The following is a 27,261-nucleotide window of genomic DNA, read 5'->3' as shown; positions in this document are numbered from 1 at the left end:
TATATATGGAATATACAGAAAGGGCCCGGGAGAGAATTCTGAATGATTATAATATACAACAACTGCTTTATATAATTTTTCTCGCTTTCATATTCATATGTTCCTACATTACTAGTTTGAAGAAAATAACTGTTTTTTTTCCTTTAAATGTATCCAATTTATACGCGAGAGGCTCGTTTCGTCTACAAAAGACTCACTAGTTATTCGAATAAAAAAAAAATAGAAAGGCTAAACCAAGTACGAAGTTGAGGAACATTTAGGATCCAAAATCCAATAGGTTTGTCAGATTAAGCTCATAAATATGAAAGTTAAATTTATATATTTACTATAATGATCCATTGTAAAATATTTCATCATATCGATATCAACTGTGTACATATCAAAATCCAATAGTACATCGACCTACACTTTTACAAATAAAAAAAAACAAAATAATTTCACATGCGTAAAGATATCTCGATAAAATATGATTGACACGGTTACAAAGTCCCAAAAATGTCAGCATTAATTATTGATCAACATTCATTAGTTAAATGTCACTTTGTACTCTGGAGTAGTATATAAGTGATTAAACCTCACATTGCTTTAGAAAACTGCGACCGAGTACAATCCGCCAGCTCCATAATGGGGCGTACGTTTATCATACTGCTTGCCTTAGTGGCATCGACATCGGCGGGTAAGTTGTAAAAAAAAAATTGTGATTATCGTTTTACAGTTTTTTTTTTTTTATTTGATAACATTTTTTATGTAAAAATAACTGAAAATTAATGTGTTTTTAAACAGCGGTACATTTCAAATAGTATATTTTTCACTTTCATTTGTATTGAATTTACTAATTTGACTTGTAATAAGATTTATTACTTGGATTATTTTCAGTGTCACTTCCGTGTTCTTTTAAATCAATTTTGTGCACAGAAAGATGCGTTTAGTTTTGATTAGCTAGGCTTTTTATGATAAATAAAGTATTATGAATTTAAATTCTATTTTCGAAGGCGCGAAGTTTCTTTAAATGAAGGATTCCAAACAGTATTGTATTTAATTTATTTGCGAGGCTATTTAAAATACTATATTCATGTAATTTCATTTATGTACGATTCGGACGCAAGACGATTTGACAGTGTGTTTTCACCTATTTTGCCTTCTCTTGTATATATTCTGCGTTAGATTTTGTTTTATGTTTGTTTCAAATTTTTATTCAGTTGTGTGTGTATGTCAGTCATCTATAATTACAAAGTTTTGGCGGCTTGATCCAAATTGTAATCTATTTTATTTATGTGAATTTTTCCGCGAAAATATTAACGTCTCAAACTATACGTAACGTTTTTTTATGTTGATCTTTGCATTTAGCTAGCCATGTAACAAGGTCCAACCCTCCGTTTTCTCTAAAAAATGTCCTGGATCAAGTCAGGAATATGACAGTTGTTACCTACAGTCCGTTTCTATGTATATTGTCGTTCGTTTCTGTGGCAATTTCGTGTTTCTGTGGCAATTTCGTGTTTCTGTTGTTCCGTTGTGTTCCTCCTAAAAGTACGATTGATGTGTTTCCCTCGGTCTAAGTTTGTTTCCCTGATTTGATTTTGCTTAATCGAACTATGAACACTGAACAACGTTATACTATTGTTGCCTTTATTATTCTAAAATGTCTGTTTGGGATGAGCACCCAATTTTGTCATTATAAGCAACTGCCGTAAAAGGTGGAGGCTTAGGTAGCTATTAAACCAGCTTTTACCAACAATTTTCTTCAGATTATGCATATACCAACTGAGGAGTATAATACTTTTGTTCCACTCGTTTAATTGTTTAATAAATTTTGATTTTGTCCGTTTTACGGAATTCCTCTTTTGAATTTACCTCGGCGTTCAATATTTATGTTATACTATTTCATAAATATTTTTATTACTTATTATACGGACGGTTTTTTTTTTTGTTGATGAGATCTTGACAATATTAACGTGAAATACATTAATTTTTTTTTTAAATGAGAAGAAATGGAGACTTTGAATAACAACTAGGCAGGGACAGCAGCCTTACAATGCCAGCCCATCAAAAACACATAATGTTTTGTAGTATTTTGATGAATTTTGTCTATCAATTAGCTAAACTTTAATTTCTAATGTATACTCTTTTTATATTATTAGCATGATCATCATTTGTCAACATTTTAGTTGGTGTCAGGTAGATGTTTTTATTATAATTTTTCAAAGTAGATATTTAAAAATTTTCTAATTTTAGGACCAATTATTAACACAGGATCATGTTCAACACGTTGTACAGGTATGTTTTTTTTTGTTTTTTTTAATTAAGCATAAAATTAGTGGAAAAACAGTTTTCTCAGTTTTAAAATCCTTCTTTTTCTTTCGGAAAATCCCTGTTCAAAGTCAGAAATAAGACAGTTGCTTTTCAATCGTTCCATTTGGTTTAAAAACCATAATTTTGTTATTTCTTTTTTTTTTATATGGACATCCCCTTTTGAGTCCTTTTGAATTTATCTTTGAGTCAAGAAAAGGAAAACTGCAAAAACAGTAAAAATTTTAAAGCTCGTAAAAATAAATATAATGTTTTCATTATTAGATTTGTTAATTATGTATCTAAGAATCATGCAGATATAGCAAAGATATTTTAATCATATCATACATGCATATATTGCAGAAACAAAGAAATTTGGATACGAAACCGGAAAAACCTACGAATATGACTACACAACCGACGTCGACACAACAGTACAAGGAGCATCCGAGGAAAAAGCCGGAGTTCAGTTGACTGCCAAAGTTTACATCGATGTCGTCTCAAAATGTGAAATGAATCTTCGGGTAAAATACTTTAAGTTATTTTTCAAATGAGAATTGATTTATTTTACGCTCTAACAATTACAATGTTATATTACCAACTATCAAAGATATTCATGTATTTATTAACTTTAAAGGGTAGGGAATACACGAAAATACCACATAAGTTTATCATTATTAGGAAGGATAAAGTCAAACATTTCATAAGCCAAGAATAGGTTGATACGTAAAAACACAATATCCGTATTACTTAAAACTAATAGCCAAATTCATCTATTTAAACTTTGCCTAAGTTAACGAGACGTAATTTTCTCGTATCCGAATACCTAAATTTCTATGTTAATTTATCTGTGGTGCTGTTTTGACAAATTGAACATGTTCAATATGGAAATTTCTGTTCTCAAATTTATAGCTTGACAATGTTAGACTATTGGAATCAGACCCTAAAGCGCCTGAAACACTGATAGATGCCGACAAAAGTGGAGAGTTCAGAACTAACCTTGAGAAATCTCCTTTGGCATTCTCCTTCCAAGATGGCCGCATTGAAGAACTTTGTACATCCATACCTGAGAAAACATGGGTACTAAACATCAAACGTGGTATCCTCTCAGCAGTTCAAAACTCAATGGATGACCTGACACAGGATCAAACAGTCCAAGAGGTAAGCAGAATTATATCATAGTTTCACTCAAGTAACTTAACAAAAACAACTTTATGTTTTGAGCTAAAGGGGAATTATAGCAAATGTTTATTAATCTTTATAGATACAGAGAAAAATAGTATATACACAACACTTTTACTATATTCATATTGTTTTGATTTGTTTCACAGACCGACATCACTGGGGAATGCAAAGCAGCCTATACTGTATCTAGCAATGGATGGTACTCCAGAACAATCAAGAAGAGCAAAGACTTGCTTGGATGTACAGACAGACATGGATACAATACAATGATGCAGGGAACACCATACAAAATTCAATCTGTAAGTTATAATTATTATTTTATCTTTCTGCCAAAACGTCTTATTCTATAGTATATTTTAATGAATTTGTCCATCTGTTTCTGTATGGAGGTTCGCTTTGGGTACGATTTCTAATAACACTGAAAATGAGTTTCCTTTAAACTGGAATAGAAATTGACTTTGAATAGGACTCCTATTCACCCAGAAAAGTTTTTTTAGACGTTTTCTTTTACAAGTATTTACATAGATATTACTTTAAATGAGTTTATATTTTATATCTTACAAAAGATACAAGGAATTAATAATACGCAACTTTTTATAACTGATGCATAGACAGCTCTATTAAATATATGTATACCACAATGGGCTTTGATATACGTTTCTAGGAAATTCAGTCTCTGCCACTGATAAAAGGTACCCATGAGTGTTCACAAGACATCAGCAAGGCTGGTATACTACAGAGCAGTGTATGTGAAGAAGAACATGTTCTCCGACCATTCTCAAGGGAATCCAGTGGTGCTATAACAAAGACCAAACAGACATTGAAATATGTAACAGAAAGAGTATCATCGTCTAGCTCAAGTAAGAAAACATTGAAAGATATATCACTGATTTTTTTTTCTGATATTTGACTCTAATTGAAAATAGGAAATTTTGAAAAATATTTCTCTTATCAAACTATTAAAATTAAACTTTCTTTATTCAGATAAATGTAAACAGAATTTTTACAATATATTTCAACAGAAATATTTCCAAGTTTCATATAAGAACCAGTGTTCTTGTATTACAGTTTCCATTGGACACCGCGTTCCATTGACGTTTGTGCATTCTAACGATGGTAGAGGTACAATCGGGGATGTCATGAGTAAACTGAATGAAATTTGTGTATCCACATCTGACAGTGTGAAACCAGATACTCCACTTTTGTTTTCTGGTCTGGTTAGACTGATGAAGGCTTTAGAAAGTGATGATCTGGAACAGATTTACAGAAAAGTAAAAGGAACCAGGTTCTGTGCATCGAATCAAAAGAGAGTTGAGTAAGTGGCATTTATCAGTTATTCTTGTCAAATATTAAATACAGTTGAAACACTTGCTACTAAGTTTGTATCTGAAGCTTTAGAATTCTAAATACATTTTGAAAGGATGAATTTTTATTGGAATGATGAAAATTTTAATATTTGCTTTGTAGAAAATTCTTCCTTGATGCCGTTCCAATGCTTGGAACAAAAGCTTCACTGAGACTGATTACTAACTTGATTAACAAGAAAGAAGTTCGTGGAATCGAAGCAAATATGTGGCTAACAACTTTATCATTCATCAAAGACCCGACAAAAGAAATGCTGAATGAAGTCAAAGTAGGTCTTATGTTTGTTTGAAAAAATATCTGTTACTTCAGATGTGACTTAATGTATTCAATTTTCCGGCGTTCAATCAAACTTTGAATATAGTTGAATTTCATCAACAAAATAATTTGTCAAAATTAAGAACCATATTGTGATATTTTAATAAAAAATACCTCTATCATTGAAGGTCAACATTATTAAACTCATCACTTTAAAATTAAAAACTTTGTCTCAAGAACATAATAGTATGTAGACATGCTCATACTGGTTTTAGTTACAACAGGTTTTTACCCTGTTTTCCTTTTCATTTATGAACAGCCACTCATATCATCTGAGGACAATGAAGAGGCTATGCTGGGTGTTTCTTCACTCGTATATGCCTACTGCAAGACAAATGAATGTGAAAATGATGTGGACATCGCAAGTATTGTTGCTTCTATAGAAGACAAGATTGGTGTTGGATGTTACGTAGACAAAAACAATCTTGGCAAGGTATGTGAAGTATAATGGTGACATCTGACCTTATTTAATGTATGATTAACCTATCTGAAACTTTTTTTGCTTTGAATTAAAAATTGATATTTCAAATACTGACTTAAAAACACAATCTTCTATTTTTGGGGAATTATAATTTTGTTAAATATTTAAGTTTTATATGACTTTATAATAATAAAAAGATGCTATAGTTGATTAAATCAGAAGTGTAAAGTATTTTTTTTTTTGGTTTAAAGAAAGTTCATGTATCATTTAAGATTAATTTAAAACTTTTGTTTAGGTGATCCGTAGTCTTAGATCACTTGGAAATGCTGGATTCGTTAGTAATTCCATTAGAACCATCTCTAACTGTATGACCAAGAGAGAGAATCCCACTGAAGTCCGCCTTTCTGCTATACAAGCCTTCCGTCGTATGCCATGCGCAATAAGCGTAAGTGTTCAATTTGTAATTTTGTAAAATGTCTATATTGAGTCTACCTAAAAAATTATATTTTATTTTCAGTGTAAATGCAAAATCAAATGACAAAATTTTTTCTTGTGTATAGCATCATACATTTTGAACTACAATGTCTATAATAATGAATATATAAATTGCGTTCTATATTGCAGCGAGACGACGTCATGGCAATCTTCAGGAACAAAGACGAGGATTCCGAATTGAGAATTGCTTCTTACCAGGCTCTTATGACATGCCCTTCAGATAATGTCCTGTCTCGTGTTAGAAATGTACTTGAATCAGAAGAGGTCAACCAAGTTGGTTCTTATGTATGGTCTCATTTAACAAATTTAATGGAGACTTCAAGCCCACTGAAACAAGAAATAAAGAATATCATCAACGACCAGGCGCTGAAGAAAGAATTCGATCTTGAAAAACTGAAATATTCCAGAAACTACGAAGGCTCCTTCTTCCTTGAGAAACTAAATACTGGAGCTTCTATTGACAGCAATGTTGTGTGGTCTTCAAAATCTTTCTTACCAAGATCTGCCATGACTAACATAACATTCGACCTTTTTGGACATTCCGTCAACCTATTAGAAATCGGTGGACGAATGGAGGGCCTTGAATATTTTCTTGAATCTTACTTTGGACCTAACGGATACTTCCAGGAAAATGATGTCAAAGAAGTCACAAAACAGAACATAAAAGGAATCAGTAATACAAAAATGGAAGACATTGACAGACAGGTAAATTTTATCATTAATATAATGTTAGATATCTAGTCTGAAAATGTGCCACAGATTTAATGTAACCCTATTTCAAATATCGTTTTGGGATACAAATTTAAGAAATCTTTTGTAGATAAATAGCGCAAAGTTTATAATCGTGTATAGTTTGGTTTGTATGATATGACTTGTATCAATTTAGTATAAAGGAGAAGATGTGGTATGAGACAACTTACCATAAGAGACCAAATAAGTTTGTTTTACCTTATTACTTAAGATCAATTTGCTATTGTAGTTTGACACAGAATCTGACTCATTAAAAGGAGATCTGTACATGAGAGTTTTTGGAAATGAGCTACTGTTTACAAGATTCACCGGACTAAGTGATATCACTGATGGTAAATCAATAAATATTCTTGACATTCTTACCACTCTTGCCAAGAAACAAGAATACTCCTTCACACAGAGCTACGTATTCTTGGATAGCAGTATCATCATTCCAACAATGGCTGGCTTCCCATTAAATTTGACCATTGATGGATCAGCTACCGTTGATCTACGTGCCTCTGGTAAAATGGATTTGACAAAAATAACAGATAGATCACCAAGTCTTTCTTTGGATGGATATATGAAACCAAGGTTAGTAAAGTATTACTAGAATATTAAAAGATTGGAAACAATCTGCAGACGAAATCAAATTAAATAACTTGGTTTAATAGGAATAGTTTTGTACGGTACTAAACACAACCAGTTGGTCATATCTATTGGAACGTGTTGCTTATGGGGACAGTTAATATAAATTTGAACACTTGTAGTCAACAAATATTTAAGAGCAATTTAAAGTATATTATAACCATAAAAATCTACCATAACCACCTCCAACATAATTTTTGTTGTGCTTATGTATACTAATATAGTATATTGATATAAGACCTGTTGGTGACCTTCTGCTGTTGTTTGTTGTTTTTTCTATGGTCGGGTTGTTGTCTCTTTGACACATTCCCCATTTCCATTCTCAATTTTAGTATGTGTTTTCAATAACTATTTAAATAATCAGTCTTCGTTAGATTTATTTCATTTTAGTAAAGTATATTATTCAGTGATAGTGCATTTTCCTTTAAGTTCTGTATTTTGTGATTTTACATTTTAATGTCGAAGATCCTAAACGCTGATATTTCAATGTTTCCACAGTGGCGCTGTCCAGATCAACAGTATGATGAGCGTAGATGCCTTTGTAACAAAAAGTGGAATAAAGATGGTTTCCACTATGCACTCCTCCTCTTCCTTCGAAGGACACGTAGAACTGAAAAATGGAAAAGTACTAAGTGCACAGATCAAAACACCATTTGATAAAATGGAAGTTTTCAATGTCAAGTATGTAATATTTTCAATATTTTATAATAACTTATAGTTTTAAAAACATTCTATTATTATTTTTCTTATTTTGGAATTCTAAATAAGTAATAGTCTTAGAGTGCTTGTCTTAAATCTATATAAATAGTCATCAAAGATACCCGATGTAATAGGTATAAGTTGGGAATGCAACTCTAAATATAATAATTTAAAGAAAGTGACTATTATCAACAGGACTGCTTTCTTCACTGTCCATCGTGAATCCGAGAGAGAACAGAAAATGATTACTGCTAACAGACAGACTAAGAAAGTATGTTCTGGAGACAAACTTGCCAAGATTATCGGACTGGAACTCTGTGCTGAACTTCAGTATCCAAACGCATCATTGGTAGCCGATGCTCCATACTTTCCAATGACAGGACCAGTTAGTGCTGGACTCACTCTTCTAAAACGTGACACACATGAAAGTTACAACATGGAATACAAATTTGTAAAGGTAATGCCATAACAATACTTAAAATAAGATCTGCGTTTTTGAAAACTGATCTATCTCTTTAATTCAATTGAGGTAATTATATCTAACGAGGATATCAAACACATTAAAAAAATCGGCAAACACATGGTTTAATTAAAAACTTCAAAGAAACAACTGAAAAGCATGAAGAGTTTCTTCCATCGCTCTGGTCTGTCTGTCTGAGGCATTTACTAAAAGTGTTATCATTTTAATACTGAATGTCTGACTCAAACTTTCAAGTGAACAATAAAGAAATCAAAACGCAAATATTTTGATTTTAGTTGTGTCAAGTGCATAAATGGAACTGATGTAATGATTAAATACACTATATAACTTCTACGTTTTATTACAGGATAAACAAGAGGCCAGAGCTAGAGTAGCATTTAGCACCCCAGGTTCTAAGGTAGACCGTGAATTGAGTTTTGATTGTCTTGTTCGTTCTGACCCTCTGCTTGAAATAAGCATGATCTCACCATGGAAGAGAGTTTCAGTTAGAGGTAAATAAATGACATTATAGGAAAGACTTCAACCGTTTTAATTTCTGCTTAAAATTTGTGCTAAAAATATTTCCTTCAATGTAAAGAAATTTATTCTATTTTGAAGAACTGTTATAAAAATAACTGAGTACTGATTTTTCTTAAAGATATATATGAAAAGATTTGCACTTTGTAGTCATAACTCGCTTTCATTCGCATAACGTGAAAAGACAGCTCACAATTTTATAATTTAAACTAGAAGTTTCATACTATTATACAGTACGTATAATTGTGGACCATTGTGCTCAGAATTGAAAAATATGTGTCTGCTTTTCTATGTATTTTAGTAATATAAATATCGACGAAATATTCCTAAATGTCATTTTTTTTACACAAATAATATGAATATTTACGAAATCAAACCAAACATTAAATAAGATTGAAATGTTTAGGAGCATTGGTTGGTGACAATCAACAGAAACAAGTGGCTGGAAGAATTGTTATCGACGACAAAGATGAATACTCTGTGACTGGAGAATGGATCAGAACAAGGAAAGGACAGCTTTATACTTACAATCCATACATTGAAATCATCATACCAAATATGGAAAATATCAGACTCAGCAGTTCTGTAGAGTATGTTGTCGGCAAAAGTTTCAATGGTGAATTGACCGTAAAGGGGCTATCTAAGCAACCCATTCAGTCAAAAGGTAGGTTATGGGTTAACCGTAAATATATATTCTGGCCAAACATTATGTGTGCAGTTATACCTCAACTGTTGTAAAATTGAAGTTAATGCAATAATCAAACTTTAAAGAAAACTATTCAAAAATAATCCTGATTATATTTAAATACATGATGGTACGTTTCCCAAAGTAAGCATAACAAGTTGGTCAGTTTATTGTCTGAAATTGTTCAATATATAATGTATCAAGTTCGGGTCAAAATATACCATCAATGACTTATGGAAAATAAAAGTGGATAAATATAAAATAGAACACTACTAATATTTTCGATATCTTTTTTCAACGTTATATTAGAATAAATTGACATGTTCTTTACAGTAAACCTGATTTCCAAGAAAGCAATGTCTTCTATAAAAACATCCATCTCCTTTGAACCTGGGAAGGATTACAGTTTTGAAAGCAGATTGCAGAATACACAAACAAAGAAAGCAACAAAGTTAATGCCTTATTTGTCCATCCGTACACCAAAGGAGGAAGTCACAGCCCTTGGAGGATCAATGGAATATAAAAGTGGTTCTCTTATTTTGGTGGACATTACACTTGACAGGCTTTTGGATAAAACCGTAAAAGTGTTTAGTAAGTTATTTTTATAATTTATTTAAGTAAAAACGTAAACCAATATGAATAAAGTCTCAATTACATCAAGCATATATCTTCTTATATTTTTAATCAATCTTTTAAAATACTATGTTTAGTGCAATATAAGAACCCCAGATATCGTACAAATAACTATTGAAAATAGTGTAGCTATCCCATAGAATAGTAGTTAATATAGAATTTTGTAATGTCTGTTTTAGCAAAACTAACGAGAACTTTAAGGAAATCAAACGCCAGGTATCAGTCAAAAGTTGACATCAGAACTCCACTTCTAAGAGCAAAAGGAACTTCAAATATTGTACTTCAGAAAACCGCTGTAATTACCAGAGTTAATCTAGATTACGTTATTCCAAGAATCAGCAGGGACAAAATAACAGTCAACAGTAAAATCAATTATGGTTTCACCAAGAGTGTCTGGTCATTGGCTGGCAAAGGGTATGTATACATATAGAAATGCTATGAAATTTTACATTTTTAGTGGTACATTTTATTTAGCTTCCATGTAACTGATTCTATCCGAATGAGAGTTCTCTAATATCGCTGAATATTCGGATAATGTAGTGAGTCTGTCCGAAATGTTTGTTAAAATTTTGACAATTATCAATTACTATATTAATATGCTTCACCGTAAAACCATAAGGTTTAATGAACACATAATATTCAACAAGCTATATATGTCTTGTAAATTTCAATCACAAATGGACAGACTGACATACTGAGTGCAAATATAAAGCCCCTGTCAACTATAGTTTAAGTTTGGTTGGAGATACATAATTCTATGTTTTACATCAAAACTGCAATTAGTAAATGATGTATAGTCAGTCAGTGGTACTCAGAACCCAATTCTAGGAATGCAATTATTAAATTTGAAGAAAAAAATATGGAATGATATTGTTTTCTATATTTACAGATCTTTAACTTTCAAGAAGAATGCTGACTACAATGTTGTTATCAACACAGACATGAACAACAAAGCAAGATTGACAAAAGTGAACTTTGACCTTAGATATGGTGCAAAACCAAAGGATGAAAACAAGCGTATCTTTGTTACATCATTAGTACGTCACGAACTGGGATGGAAGAAATCTGAATTAGATATAACTGGTGATATTAGACATCTGGCTCTGGTAAGAAAACCATAACATATATACCATAAGATGTTTATTTTTTCTCTCCATTATCATTCTTTTTGATTAAGATAGTATACATTCATTTAAGTATATGCTGGTCTAAAAATAAAGAGGGCAATGCTTTATGGAAAATATTATATCAATGTAAAATAAGGAGATGCGATATGATTACAAATGCAACAACTATTAATCAGAGTCTATATTTAGCAACTGACAGGACAAAGCGTGAAAATAAAAAATGAAAACTGTTTAATTTAAGGAAAAAAAACCAAAAAAACGGTTATGAGAGACAGCAGTTACAATTGACAACAACGTAATTACAGTTTCCTGACACTTTTAAAGTACACTTTAATTACTTACCGGTTAACAAATCAGAGTCATGCCTCACTGATAGCGGTTGTGTAAATATGAAAAAAAAAATGTATTGGTAAAGCGCAGGACCTCCAAGACCAAAAGGACCAACGGGGCCATACTTCTAAATGCGAGTTACTCATTATACCTGAGTTTACTGGATTGAAATTATTTGATAATCGATATGTTACATAACATTGTATATATACATTTTTTTAAATTCTGATAATGGTGGAATAATAGAAAACCACGTGCTTTCAACATTTAAAGATAGTATGAGAAAGTTTAGAAATAATGACATTATCATATTGCTGTTTTCAGGGATTAGATCTTAAACTGAAAGGAAAGCATTCTCACAATCCAAAGAGTATTAATTCTAATTTTGGGTTATCATACGGCAAGAAGCAATCAGTATCTGCTGCATTGGTAATGAAGAACAAGTCCAAAAAATTTACATCCTTAACTGGGGATGTAAGTCTGAAATGGAATGATAAAGACTTTTCTATTGCTAACAATTTTGAACAGAAGAACAAAAGGAGATATACCAATGAGTTGATTTCAAACATTGCTGGACACAAAACAAAAGTTGTAAGTGATCTTAAACTTTCTGATGAAGAGTATGACGTCAGCTCTGATATAAGTATGTCCGGACAGAAGCCAGTCCATCTTGAAGCACTGCTCAACCTAGATCCAAGAAACTTCCGTGTCAAATCTCGACTAAATAATGACTATTCGGTAGAATTTGGTTCTCAATACAAAAAAGCAGCACTTTTACGACTTTCTGGTGATGTTTCTGTGCCTTCAAGAAAAGTCAAAGGTGAATTTGAAGCAAAGAAGAAGGGACCGATCTATGTTGGACATTTGGACATTCAATGGGATGCTAATGCAGACAAGGACAAACAAATATTTGTTGACACTCAAATCACATACAACAACATTCAAGATATTGATGCAAGCCTTGTATTCAGAAGTCCACTGCAAAATAACAAAATCAACATCAATCGCAAAAACGAAAATGCACATTTTGACATAAAATCTGACGGAAAAGAACAACTATCTGTTGACGCATCTTTGAAACAGAAAAATGGTAACGATCAAGTCAAAATCGATGGCAGCTTAACAGTACATACTGCATCAAAAGGATTAAGATATGTTAAACTTGGCATGAACCATTTGTCAGACCCAAGCGAATATAAAACAAACTTTGATGTCAACTGGAAACCAGATAACCAAATATCGGCTGCCTTTTCCCTGAAAAAACCAGTGAGCATTCGTCAATTACAAGGATCTCTAAACATCAAGACACCATTTAATGAATTTGAAACCTCGTCCCTAGAAATTTCCCATGATGCTAAAGACTCCTTGAAATCCCTTGTAACTGTTCAGGTAAACAAGAATTCTATACGGGTTGATGCATCTGCAAAGAAAGAAAACAACATATACTTGGGACATGCTGGTGTCAAATCTAACATTCGATCCATCCAAACCATATCTTTAGACTTTAGTCATCAAAGTAAGGATACAACTAACGAAAACAGCCTAGTTCTAAATATTAATGGAAATGAATACAGATACAAAGGCAAACTCACACATGATAGAGCAGGTCTTATGATCCAGCAGAGCGGTAAACTATCTCTTTCTTCACCAACAAGCCGATACGATTCTACATGGCAACACAGTAATACACTCAATGATATTACAACAGTCATCACAACCAACATTAATGGAGAGCATTATGGTTTTAACATTAAGGGCAGACATAATATTGCATGGAAAGAAGCATCCGTTCAGTATACATTGACCTCCACAACTCCATTCGGAAAAGGACAACTTATGGTTAGTCATTTACATAGAGACAGTTCCATGGACACCATTCTCTCGATGAGCCACAATAGCAAAAACCTTTTTACAAGTGAAGGTCATCTTAAAACTGAAAATGGTGAACTCATTGCTACCGGGAATCTCTTACTGAAAGGTGAACAAATGGTTGCAATAGAAGGACGATTGAAAACCGGATCTCAGAAATATGTTTTGGTTACATTATCTACACCATTTGAATCATTTAGAAGACTTAGAACAGAGATGGAATTTAAAGGAAATACGAAGGCAATGACCTCCTCTGCCAGCTTTGAACTACAACCAATTGTAAGAAGAATTCAACTCAAGTCTACATTTAACAGAATTGGTGGTGTGTCTGGTAATGTAAGACTCGAAACTCAATACCAACAACTTCCAGCCAGTGAAATAACCTTCTCAAACCGCCCTGAGAATGACAAATCGAGAACCGATATCAAGGTTGAATACTTACCAGGAAAGATCGTATCATTGACATCAAGAACCCTTTTAGATGGACAAAGGCTAAGTGCTGATGTCAGTATTGCAACTCCTTTTGAAAAATTACAACGTTTAACAGCCGGTATAACACACGAACCTACCGTCAAAGGATGCATTACGAAAGTTGAGATGGAGTATCCAGAAGGAAAAACTTACTATGCTGAGCTTGCTGTTGAATACAACAAAAACTACCAAGCTGCAGTCACAATACGTCTTCCTAATTACCATCCAGTAACGGCTACTTTGAGCCACAAAGGAACATGGAATCAATTCGTATCTGGGGCTTACTTACAGTATGACAAAAATGGCAAACATCAACTGGATATCAGTTACCATAATGGAAATAGTCTCCAAGGTTCCTTCACTATGAAGTCATCTCTTGTTGAAGATACCATTGCTTCCTTCTCTCACAGTGGAAATAGAAAAAGCATTAATTCTAACATTCTCATAAAATACGGGAAGAATAAGCCAATCAATGTAGACATAGAAATGACAAATGCCAAAAGAATGAAAGGAACATTAAAGGTTGCATCTCCGATCATGGATGATATCACAGTTCTCTTTGTACACAAAGGCAAAAGTACAAGTTTCAAGACAAAAGCAAAGATTGGATGGGGAAAGAAGGAGGAAATTGAAGGAGACCTGACATTCAACTTTATAACAAATCTGAAGGCAGACGTTTCAATATCCACACCGTTCAAGAGCATCAGAAAAATGTCCGCTTTTGTAACACACGACGGGAATTTACGGGACTTCAAATGTCAGTCGGAATTGAAAATCGGGAAACAAGTTTGGGGTGCTAATGTTAAATCAACGGTTGATCCAAAACTAGTAACAGAGCTTACTGTCAACACACCTCATGACGGATATGAAAAGATGAGAGCCGCCTTTACACATAACGGTCAACTTTCTAACTTTAAATGTCATCTGGAAGTTTCAAAGAACAAAAAAGACATTATTGGTGACTTGCAATTTACATCTCAACCATTGATTCTATCTGCAACTCTTCAAACACCGGTGAAAAATTATGGCAATCTTAAGGCGTTACTCAGTCATGATGGTCCACTTAGTAACTTCCGTACTCAAGCAGAAATAACTTACTCTGATTTTAAAACTATAACACTAGATACATTAGTCAGCACAAATGACCGATTAACTGTTTCTGTTGATATAAAGACGCCATTCCAGGAATATGAAGAAATGACAGCCAAACTTTCACACTCAGGAACTTCCAATAATTTTGCCTCACGACTAGAAACTCTCCTCCAGAAAAAAAGAAGTCAATTTGACGTTTCATTCTCTAGCCTTGGTCCAATTGAAGGAAAACTTACCCTTATTACTCCACAATATGAACCTGTTAGGATGTCGTTATCGCATAGTTTTGAGACATCCCTCACCAACCAAGTTTCATTGACATATGGAAGAAAAGATATTTTAAATAGCAGAATTTCGTATCAAAATGAACCAAAATTGAACGGAAAAGCTACCTTTATATCCTCATTTACACCTGACATGTCAGTATCATTTGAACACAGCGGGAACCTTCGACGATGCGTTTCAAACATCAAAGGGGCATATGGAAAAAAATCAGCTCAAGCAGATCTTAATCTTAGTACTGACAAAGACTTTTCAGTTCGACTGAACATGAAAACACCATTCGATATTTTAAGATTAGGAGAACTCACTATTAACCATAAAGGACAACTAAATGACTTCGAGAGCACAGCAGATATAGACATCAATTCCCAAAAGATCAGTGGAATAGCAAAATTTTCAACTAACAATGGAATTCAAGGAAGAACCACACTTACTACTCCATATGAAATGTTCCATAGTGCAGAAATGTCATTTAAACATTCTGGACAGTTGAGAGATTTTGAATGTTCAGGTGAATATGTGCAAAATGGAAAGAGATCAGAAGGACAGCTAACACTGAGAACTTCTGGAGGTCTGAATGTAAGGGCATTCATAAAAACGCCATACTCTGAAGATATCACTCTTAAGGTAAACCATGAAGGAGAACTAAGACGGTTCGTATCAAATGGTGAATTGAGTTACGGTTACAAGACAGGGTCTGCCCAGGTATCAGTGGATGTGTTAAGAGATATTAGAATAAACGGCTTCTTGAAATCTCCCTTTTCACGTGATGTAGTCATAAGTACTGAGACCGCAGGAAAACTGGTGGACTTTACATCCGTATCTCAGCTTACTTACAGTGGACAGAAACAACACGAACTTGAAATTTCTTTCAATGCTGAAGGCTCAATCAAAGCAGGGAGAACAAATTTTGACGGTGCATACAATAAGAAAAAGGTTTCGGGAAAATTTTCGTTCAGCGCACCAAAAGGAATACAAGAAAGGATTGAAGCAACTGGACACATTGAAACGCCAATAAGTGAACCAGTATCAATTTCACTTATGTTCAACAACAACAATGAACAAGGAAACACATATCACTTCCAAACACAAGCTGAATTAACATACAGTGGTACCAAACAACATGCAGTTCTTGCTAACTTTCATCATGCTGGCCCACTGAAAGCATTTACAACCTCTGCTGATGTGACATACGACACAAAGAAATCAGCTGTGCAAGTTAGTTTCGACTCAAATGTGAACATTGAAGGAAAAGCAACTCTAAAAACACCTTTCATGGATGACATTGTTCTGTCTTTCGGTCACAATGGACATCCTTTGAACTTTAAAACTCAGGCTGGGCTTACATACAGTGGTGCCCAACAACATGCAGTCCTTGTTAACTTCAAACATACTGGTGTACTGAAAGCATTTACAACTTCTGCTGATATCACATACAACACAAAAACAGCATCTGTCCAAGTCAGTCTTGAATCAAACTTGAATATTGAAGGAAAAGCAATAGTAAAGACACCTTTCACAGAAGATATCGTTCTTTCAATCGGCCACAGTGGACAACCTTTGAACTTTAAAACGCAGGCTGCTCTCACATACAGTGGTCGCAAACAACATGACATTTCTGCTACCTTTAGTCACGATGGATCACTTAAGAAATTTTCTACCAGCTCCAATTTTGTTTACAATACAAAGAGAGTTACTGGATCAGTATTATTTGATAGTACAAATGGAGTCAAATCAACAGTTTCATTGAACACTCCTCTGACCAAACCCCTTCGTGCATCATTTTCACACAATGGTCAATTGGTTGATTTTAACAATCAATTTGATGTGACGTATGGAGGCTCTAAAATGTATGAAATTATTACAGATTTCAAATTTGAAGGCGAATTAAAAAAATTCCAGTCATCGGGATCACTTACTTACAACAGAAAAACAATTTCGAGTGATGTGAATTTGGATATATTGAACGATCCAGAGGGAACAGTAACTTTACGAACGCCTTTCACTGATGATATAACAGTTTCATTCTCTCACCAAGGGACTCTACATAATTTCATCAGTCACGGAGAGATCGGTTACAATGGTAGAAAACAGCATGAAGCCAATATTGTACTCCAGAATGGTAAAAAGAGAGTATTTGTAGAATTGTCATACAATACTAAGGTAGCATCAGTAGAAGCAACATTAGAAAAATCTACAGGAAGAAAAGGCAGGATTGAAATAAAAAGTCCATACACAAAAGATATTGAATTGGAAGTAGACCATAGAGGGGAATTGTTGAACTTTAATACGAAGGGAGAAATAACCATCAGCGGAAAGAAAGAACATGAGGTTTATGTTGCATTTGAGCATAATGGAGACATGATAAATTTCAGAACTTTCGGCGAAGCATCTTATAATACCAAGAAAGTGTCATCAGAACTACAATTTGACTACACAGACGGTATTAAGACAAAGGGTACTTTGAAAACTCCATTTACCAACGACATAGAAATTATAATTGACCATAAGGGCTCTGCTAGTAATTTTAAGTCACAAGCTGATATTTCATATAGCGGATCTAAACAACATGAGGCCGTCATAACATTTGGAGGGTCTGGTAAACTACAGAAATTCCAGTTATCAGGAGATGCTACATATAACGGAAAGAAATTCACCACTTCAGCTAAAACCGACTTTACTAGTGGAATTGAATTAGAGGCACGTATGTCAACACCATTCACTGATGATATGGAAATCTTCCTTGACCATCAAGGCACTTCATCCGAGCTCAGATCACAAGCTAGTGCAACCTACAGCGGAAGTAAACAACACGAAATTATTTCGACACTTAAACGTACTGGCACATTAAAACAATTCCACGTATCTGGTGAAGTTCGATACAATGATAAACTATCTGCTTTAACTGTCAATATGGACACTACCTCAAAAGTATCTGCAAATGTGGTCCTCCAATCCCCAATATCTAAGGATATTCAGATAGAAGTTTCCTTCGATGGAACAATTGAAAACTTGAAAACTAAGGCTGGGATTCAATATGGTGAAGAAAAACATGAACTTTTATCAAATTTCAATCTAGATTTACCAAATGGTTTAGAAATAGAGATTGACATACAATCACCTATCAGAAACATGAAAGCATCAGTTTCTCACGAGTTCAGAGGTACTTTGAAAAACTTCCGTTCAAATATCAAATTAACCCTAAATGACAAAGAAATCAACTCAAAAACTAATTTTGATATTTCTAGTGGACTTGATATTACGTTGGAGACACCGTTTTCTGGATATGAAAGAAATACAGCTCTACTTCAATTTTCAAACGTGCAATCTCTCATTTCTGGAAAGGCAGTTACGAAAATTGGAAAACATAGAACTCAACTTAATGGCAAAATTGATACATCAAATGGTTTAAAAATCGAACTGTGTATAAAAACACCACTAACTGAAGATTTCGAGGTGATTATAAACGGAAATGGAGGTCTGCATGCATTCAGATACGTATCTTCCGTTAGCTACGGAAAAGAAAAAGTGAGAGGAGAAGTCAACCATGAATGGTCCTCAGAAGTATTCAAAGGGAACATGCTGCTATCAACACCTATTCTAGAAGACATCAAAATAGAATATGACGTAAATGGAAATCCGAAATCCTTCGGAACAACAGTAAAGGCATCCATTGGTGACATGAATGGAATTGAAGAAATAACCACCGTAAGACTAGGAGAGATGTCAATAGTTTTCGATACAACACTTAAAACCACTTTATCTGGAAATGTAAAATCGTCTCAGCTTAGATTTTCACATGATGGTTCCATTTCTAGTTTTAAAACAAACATTGAGGCAACACATGCCGACATGACAATCAAAGCCGATGCATCCTTTAAACACCTTCCATCTATCGAGGGTACACTAAGCTTACAAACACCGTTTGAGAAACTAAGAGTTGTGAATATCAAGATTGAACAAACTGGATCTGTGAAGTCTTTCACAACAACCGGAAGTCTTCAATATGCACCCGACAGAAAACTTGAAGGTAGATATCGTCATGATTTCAAAGCAGACAGTCTCACTTCATCTGCATCTTTGGCGCTCAATGAAAATAGGCCTCTTATTAACGGAAATCTCAAGATAACACAAGAAATTGTCGATATTTCATTGAATACACCACAAAACAGATATTCCGTCAATGCAGACATGAAAATGAAAGATGACACCTACTCACTATCCGGAAATGCTGCAATTGGAGAGAAAAAGATAACTATTGCCATGGAAAAAACTCCATCCTCAATCAACATAAATCTTGATACGCCAATCAAAGGATACGAGAAAACACAAATTAAAGCATCTGCCTCAAGAAAACCATACAATGCTGCACTTAATATACAGACATCATACTTATCTGATATTGAATTTGATGCAAGCCTTACTGGCCAGAGATTCGATGAGTTAGATGGATCCCTTACGCTTAAAACTGGATTATATAATTTGCGAAATCTACGGATATCCATTAAAAATTACCACAAATTTGAAGAACTAAAATCGCACATCGAAGCATTTTTGACTGAGCGCAACGGAATAACAATAGATGCATCTCTCACAAAGACAGACTGTTCACTATCAGTGTCTACCCCTTGGGAATCACTCCGAACAGCTGATGGATATATAAAATACGACAGGCTTAGCAAAGCAAAGCATTTGATAGTAGCAACACATATGAAAATCAACCAAGAAACATTGTACGATGTTGATTTCGAGTTTGATAATGAGGAAAGAAAGGAAATAACACTGATAATTAATATCAATGAACCAAGACAGCTGAGGTTTGAATTAAATAAGCTGTTTACCTCAGAAACATACATGCTTTTAAAATGGAACAAGCAAGGTAGAGACAGAAGTTGCAGAATGGATGTTAAATTCAATTCAGATTGGTCCGACAGAAAACAGATTGTAAGCTATCGAGGTGCATGTGGATCTAAATCTTACAGCATTGGAGCATCGTATCTCCGTCCTGATGAATCGTCCAAAATGGTTCTATTTATAGAGAAAGATGATAGCAGAACACATGGAATAGAAACAATATTTGAAAAGAACGGACAAGCAAAATACACTCTACAACTACCATCTAGGACAGTTGTATTGTCAACCGTATCATCAGGATATGGACTAAGCAGTCAAGTATTTGATTTCTCGTGGGATGCAGAAAGAGACCAAAACAAAAGAGTAGTAATTAAGACCAGATCTGATGGAGATGAACTAACACTAGGTTTAGAAATGCCAAGTCTTGGCAAGGTAATTAAAATAAATTTATTATTAGAATAAAGAAATTAATTAATTAAAGTTATCAAAATACACGTTTTTCAATTAGGTAGTATCAAATGGCTTTTGAAATACAAATGATTCATAGAGAATATTTTTGTGTGTTTCAACTAAAGATTTCATCTCAGTATCTATTGCACTGTAGTTAATCTAATGATATAAGTAATAAAATTATCTATATTATAAGTTATATGAATATTTCCTATTTACACAACAGTCTTACAGCACAAATATTCTAGGTACAAACCAACATTAAATATTTTCCAAGGCACAGAAAAATCCTTTAAAAAACATTTATAGTTAAAAAAAAATTTCTCTCATGCATACAGTTTAATAGTAGTGTCCTTGTTATTTTTAAGGATCTTCAACTTGATTACAAAATGTTGATTGGAAGTGGAAACGTTATTTATGATGGCCGTACTGCATTCAGATACTCAAAAGATTCTCGTAAAACGTTTACCTTGAGTTCAAAATTAGAAGATGTATCAGGTCGTGGGGAGAAATACAAGTTCTTACTTGGTATCAGTCATCCATATACTACAGTGGACATCCAAACAAAAGCAGTTTTCGGAAAATCTAACGACAAACTCTCAGCTGATTTTGATATTCAATACCTGACTGCAAGACGTCAAACAAAGAACATCGCCTTAATAACCGAGATTGATAAACTCAAACGTCAACTCAATATACAGGTATTGACTTACTAAGACACAAGAAATATATTATTATGTGAATATTTTTATGTTCATTTTTTTCATACTGGTTAAATAATGGAGGAAACAAAACTAATATATTTTTTTTATATTTTGTAAATAAATTTGTTCATAAATATTTTTTGGCTTAATTGAAGTGTTAATCAATAAAAATAACATTTGTTCTAATGAATGTGTGGTTTCGTATATAGAGTGAAATACCTGACTGAAAGTCATTTAGTATATTCTTTTAAGGAATGGTCAAAGTAAAAAGTGGACAAGAATGTTTAACGTTTCTTTATGTTTGACTTTTATTCTGCAGGTTCGTTCTCCAATCAAAACAATGAAAATAGATGCTCGTGTTGAGACTTCACCTTTCAAACTGACAATTAAAAATCTTTATGATGATACCAAACCAATCAATACAGAGCTGACAGTTGATCCTAATGATGGCAGTCTGGATTTTAACATGAACTACGACATCAGTAAGTAATCCTTATCAAATACCAATACCATAATTGAGGAAAAAATAAAGTGTACAAAATGGATAGATACTAGAAAAATATTTAGTTTTAAGTTGAACTCGTAAACGTGATATCTTATATTCGTTAAACCAGAAAACTCATTTAATCTTACTCTCTTTTTCTGTGTATTTTCAGAAAACCCAGATAAAACACTTCATTTGAATGCTAAATTCTCAGACGAGAAAGGAATATCTGCAGAACTGTTCAGAGATGTAAATCAGAAGAAAACAGTAGACAGCTTGCTCAATCTGCGATTAAAGTCTTCTAAGATTCTTCATACACGTGTTCACTGGCGTCCATCAATTATCAGTGATCTCAAGGTATATTTGTAATTTTTGTAACAATTTTGGGATCTATCAGTTATATACAGATAGCGAACAGGAATAAAAGAAAAATCTACATATGAGCAAATGTCTTATAAATAATTCCCATAGTTTAGTTTATTTCTCATAGAAATAAGACTTAGTAAATGACAAGGGTAAACATGAAACATAAGATTAAAAAAGAAACCCACAACCAACCTAAAAACAGAAAAAAGACAGAACAAAATTAAATGTTGTTAACAAGAAAAGAAGGAGCGACCCAAAATCACACCAGAATGAAAATAGAAACAGTTTTTTCTACAAAGGGGATTTTTTTTCATAGTATTCAATTTCAGTATTCAAATACACATCATTCGTTTCGTTTTTTTTTTCTGTTAATGCCGTTTTAACCGTCATCATATGGCAAAAAATCTAATTTAAATGTTATAATTGAATGCATTGAAACGTTTAAAGAATCGCCAAACTTCACATAGCTCATTCAACTTTCAGGCTGAAATAACAAAAAGAATAGAAGAATATGGAATACGATCTGCTATGGCCGTTGAAGAGTCTTCTGGTGAAATAAGCAAAGAAATATCATATAAGAGACGATTATTCCAAGCTGCCTATACAGAAGAAATCAAGTCATATGCTGATGCCATCAATGATAAACTGTCTGAACTCAGAACATTGAAAGCAAAAAATGCCTTTTACCTTCAAGACATTTGTAATTCAGTTGATACAACCATGAACAGAATCGGGTACGTTTCTTTTAAAATATTTCCGGTGAAAATTTAATATCGCACTTTATTTTTTATTTTGTGCCAAAACTATATCAACAACAGTGAGAGAAGAGAAGAAAGCATATGAACTTTATTTGCTAGAAAACTGCCACATGTGTTACAACATATTTGTTTTTTATTTTTTCAGTGAATTATCGGAAGACTTAAATGAAGCTTGGCGGAGATGCCCAGTCAAACACACAATTGATGAATATATGACCAGTCTTGAACAACTACAAAAGGTTATTATTATTTATAACGGTACCAAATTTACTGCACGAAAATTTCTCTTCAATGATGCCCGCCCGTCATTATGTTATTTGAAAACCTTTCACTGATCACAATTAAGAATAAATACTTTAAAATTTATACATACTCCAGTTGATTCCTAACTGCATTTAAGAACAACCAGAATAATTGTCAACCTATGTATTACGTGATCATTCAATTGTTCGGAGCACCCTTCGAGAGCTACGAGGGTAAAGCGTAACACGTGTACACTCCTTATTATAACTATTTGGAATGTGTCACTAACTTTTATGTAACTTTTTAAACACAGTGTCTGTATTCAATTGATATTAAATATTTGTTTTCTCGAAAATGTCGCAAATACGACTATCTATAAAAATTATTTGGTTTACCTGCAGATTGTCAGAAGTTTTATTTTACACTGTTATCTTTATGTTTCAGAGACTGGATGCCTACTCAAAAGATACTTATATAAGCATGGGTGGCCAGTTGAACAGCATTTCAACAAATTCTTATCAGAGATTACTTGGTAAATATTATCCTTTGAATACTGATGTTCATTGAAATACATTCAGGACAACTTACAAACTAAATAAAGAATCAAATAACACGGAAATTGTATTAAGTATTGCTGTATATAGAAGTTTAAATCATTCAAACAATAATATAAACTGCATAAATTCCATTACATCAGATACACAGATTGACAATGTATGTCTTTAGTGAGACTTGATGACAAAAATGTTCAGAAATAATAAATCTATTAATCACGTTATGGGCCTAAAGTAAAGCCGAATCGGCACAAGGAATGACAGCTGTCATAAAAGAGATCAATTCCTTCATGTAAAATAATTTCAAAATTTTCAAATAACTACCTAGATTCAGGCAGGCACAATCTGGGAGTGGCGTACTGCGTTATCAGCCTTGCTTCTTTGATCATAAAAGCTTCACATTGTTTAGACGCAGCTGATCCTCAACAACAAAAAGTATTAATATACATTCACATAAATATTAGTTTTTATAAAGAAAGTACAAACATGATATTTCTACATTGTTTGCTTATATATATTAATATTTATACAAAATCTAATATTTTCAGATTACCAAAATTATGTTGGAAATCACCCAACTGTTGTCAATTTAAAATCAAAATATAACTCTTATATGGATCAGCTTAAAAATATGAAATTAAATGAGCAATGGTCTAACGTTGCCAACCAGTATACATCAAGCATATATAACATCAGAGAGGGTATCAACCAAAGACTTGTAAACTCGTTACCAACACCAATGTACAACATGGTAGGTATAAACTTGTGTTTATCGATTTGTAAGGCTGATTTTTAAAATATGTTTCAAAAAATATATACATATTTGGAGTAGACCCGATATGAAATCAAACTGGAAATAGTGTTAGTATCAATGAAATGAATTACTAAAGCAAAAATGAAAAACTGAAAAAGATATGTAATATAAAAACGTATAATATGTTACAACGTTTATGCATATGATATTTAAAAGTAAAATAAGATTTCCATATTCTTTTCAAGGGATCATCTGCATACAAATACTGGGAATTTGAAGAAAACGTAAATGCACTAGTTGACAAAATATTTGATGAATTGAAAAAAGATGCCACAAAGGAGATGTCTGTTTTAAAAGAGATTTTCGGAAATGTACTCAAATCCAAAGTTATTAAATACGATTTACTAAATGGAGATATTGAAGTAGATTTGTACCTTCCCGTTGATGTACACACTCTCAGCTCACTAAAAGACATTTCTTTGAGACAATACATTCCAGATATGAGCTTTCCAACTCCAAAAGTAAATTTCCTTGGATCTGTGGAGGATTACATACCACACATGTCCTGGACAGGTTTGTAAACATAAAATCGTCGCTTTTTTGTATTGAGAATTTCGATTGATTTATTTCAAGTAACATGAAGTAAAACAAGGATGTAATGATAATGCATGTAAATATCCTTTTTGAATAAGAACAAAATTTCTAACATCTTATCACTGTTAATCCTTGGAAATAAAATATTTCCATTACACAATGGCTTTATCTAATGGTCACATAAGAACTTTTACGAAACATTTTTGTATGTGTGGTTGCATGTATATATGTTTCTTTATTTCATTTCGTTTGAAATTTGATGATGATATCATTTCCCCTTGGTGGCCTTCAACTGTTTTTCAGTCTTTGGTCGGGTTGCTGTATCTTTGACGAATTACTTATTTCCAGTCTAAATTGTATTTGTTGCCGAATTACTCATTTCCAGTCTAAATTGTATTTGTTGCCATGTTTATTTAATGTATTTATTTGTTGTTTCAATAGAAGAAATATCTATAATTGAGTAAAATAAAATAGTGTATTGCAAGAGAAAAAATACATAACTGCAAGCATTTTATTATATTTCTTTGTGTCTTGCTTATAAACAATTGAATTAAGAGTAGATATAATTTAAATTAAGACAAGCAGCGTTTTGGGAACCATGTTTTTCATTTCGTTTTTTAGTCCTGAACACACAAAAATATTGAAGCATAAAACTACAAGTATAAGTTTTTTTTTATTATATTGTATATTTTCTAAATGGTATAAAAAGAGAATAATTTGATGTTTGATTTTATTTTCTACAGCAAGTGCAAAAGTACATGGCCGACACTTTACAACTTTCGATGGCCAAGAATTTGACTTCAGTGGTCGATGTAGCTACGTTCTTGCACGAGATTTTGTGGACGGCAACTTCAGTATCATCATGAACTATTTGGGCAGACAAAAGAAGAAGTTAATATTGACTTCTCACCAACAAAATGTTCAATTATCACCAAATGGAAAGGTAAATATAGTTCTCTACAGGAATATTTACATAGTTGAATGTGTACATAAATATCAAACATTATGTGTATATCTACAAATATATATCATGGATATGCTTTGCAAAACTCAATTGCGAATGTTAAACATGTGATTCATGTATGAGAAGTGAAAAGATAATAAAATGGCTTTCAGGTTGACTTTGCATGTCTGTATGACTGAATTAGACATTTACCATTTGCATGTATATTATTGTATTTTGTAACATAACAAAGGAATTCACCGTTTCATACGTTCTCTCTTGTAGGTCAGCGTCGACGGTGTAGTTATGGATCTACCTTACAGATCATCAGAATTTGCAGTTTTCTCTGAAGATGATAAGGTGGTCATTGAGGGACGTGGATTCCAAGTTAAATCCGACCCAACTGTTAATATGGTCGACATTGATTTGAGCAAGTGGTACTTCGGTAAAACAGGAGGACTTCTTGGTACTCTGAACCATGAACGTTTCGATGATATGATCATGCCAAACAAACAAATTACATCCGACGCTTCCGCTCTAGGAAACGCATGGCAGGTTCAAGATAGATGTTGAATAAACATTTCCTATTCTGAATTACCATGAAAAAGCAAACTGTGATTACTAACTTTAATTTATATTTTGGATATTGTTGTGAAACTTATAATGAAATAAAACAATTTTAAGCATTGAATACAGTATCTGTTTACTCTTTTCAATTTTACATGGATCAAGGTTTGACAGACCATTTATTATCATGTATTGTAGATTGAGATCGTATATTAATTTCTAATTGTCTTGTTGGTTTTTCTTGTGCTTTTAGGGTGTCGTCTTCTACGCGTATACCCGACATCCATTTGTGTCCATTGTCCCAATGAAATGTTTTGTAAACATTAATTCCCAAGAATAATTTTAGAGTGCTTGAATAATT

General features: G+C 33.1%; 1 protein-coding gene across 1 annotated transcript; it reads left to right on the top strand.

Moving 5' to 3' along the window:
• Positions 1 to 624: 624 nt before the first annotated feature.
• LOC134710739 (apolipophorins-like) lies at positions 625 to 27,024 on the top strand. Its single transcript, XM_063571132.1, has 30 exons — positions 625 to 676; positions 2,233 to 2,274; positions 2,650 to 2,810; positions 3,199 to 3,447; positions 3,618 to 3,770; positions 4,136 to 4,331; positions 4,540 to 4,786; positions 4,939 to 5,104; positions 5,411 to 5,584; positions 5,868 to 6,017; positions 6,197 to 6,772; positions 7,047 to 7,390; positions 7,943 to 8,125; positions 8,339 to 8,600; positions 8,971 to 9,115; positions 9,547 to 9,804; positions 10,159 to 10,416; positions 10,638 to 10,872; positions 11,348 to 11,564; positions 12,240 to 20,915; positions 21,302 to 21,634; positions 21,957 to 22,119; positions 22,294 to 22,478; positions 22,971 to 23,221; positions 23,391 to 23,484; positions 23,933 to 24,020; positions 24,591 to 24,793; positions 25,042 to 25,369; positions 26,134 to 26,333; positions 26,619 to 27,024. The coding sequence occupies exons 1-30, from the start codon at positions 625 to 627 to the stop codon at positions 26,904 to 26,906; spliced, it is 14,877 nt and encodes a 4,958-aa protein (XP_063427202.1). The 3' UTR covers positions 26,907 to 27,024.
• Positions 27,025 to 27,261: the final 237 nt, after the last annotated feature.

The sequence above is a fragment of the Mytilus trossulus genome, chromosome 3, assembly GCF_036588685.1.
Source record: "Mytilus trossulus isolate FHL-02 chromosome 3, PNRI_Mtr1.1.1.hap1, whole genome shotgun sequence".
In the NCBI taxonomy this organism is placed as follows: Eukaryota; Metazoa; Mollusca; class Bivalvia; order Mytilida; family Mytilidae; genus Mytilus; species Mytilus trossulus.
The sequence above is the reverse complement of the archived record's forward strand: the minus strand, read 5'-3'. Positions and strand labels throughout refer to the sequence as shown.

Bases quoted from the DNA above. Each gene is read 5' to 3' on its own strand.
- LOC134710739 (XM_063571132.1), top strand. From the start codon at position 625: ATGGGGCGTACGTTTATCATACTGCTTGCCTTAGTGGCATCGACATCG. The intron at 7,391-7,942 runs GTTAGTAAAGTA...ATGTTTCCACAG, and splicing joins GATGGATATATGAAACCAAG to TGGCGCTGTCCAGATCAACA. The intron at 8,126-8,338 runs GTATGTAATATT...TATTATCAACAG, and splicing joins ATGGAAGTTTTCAATGTCAA to GACTGCTTTCTTCACTGTCC.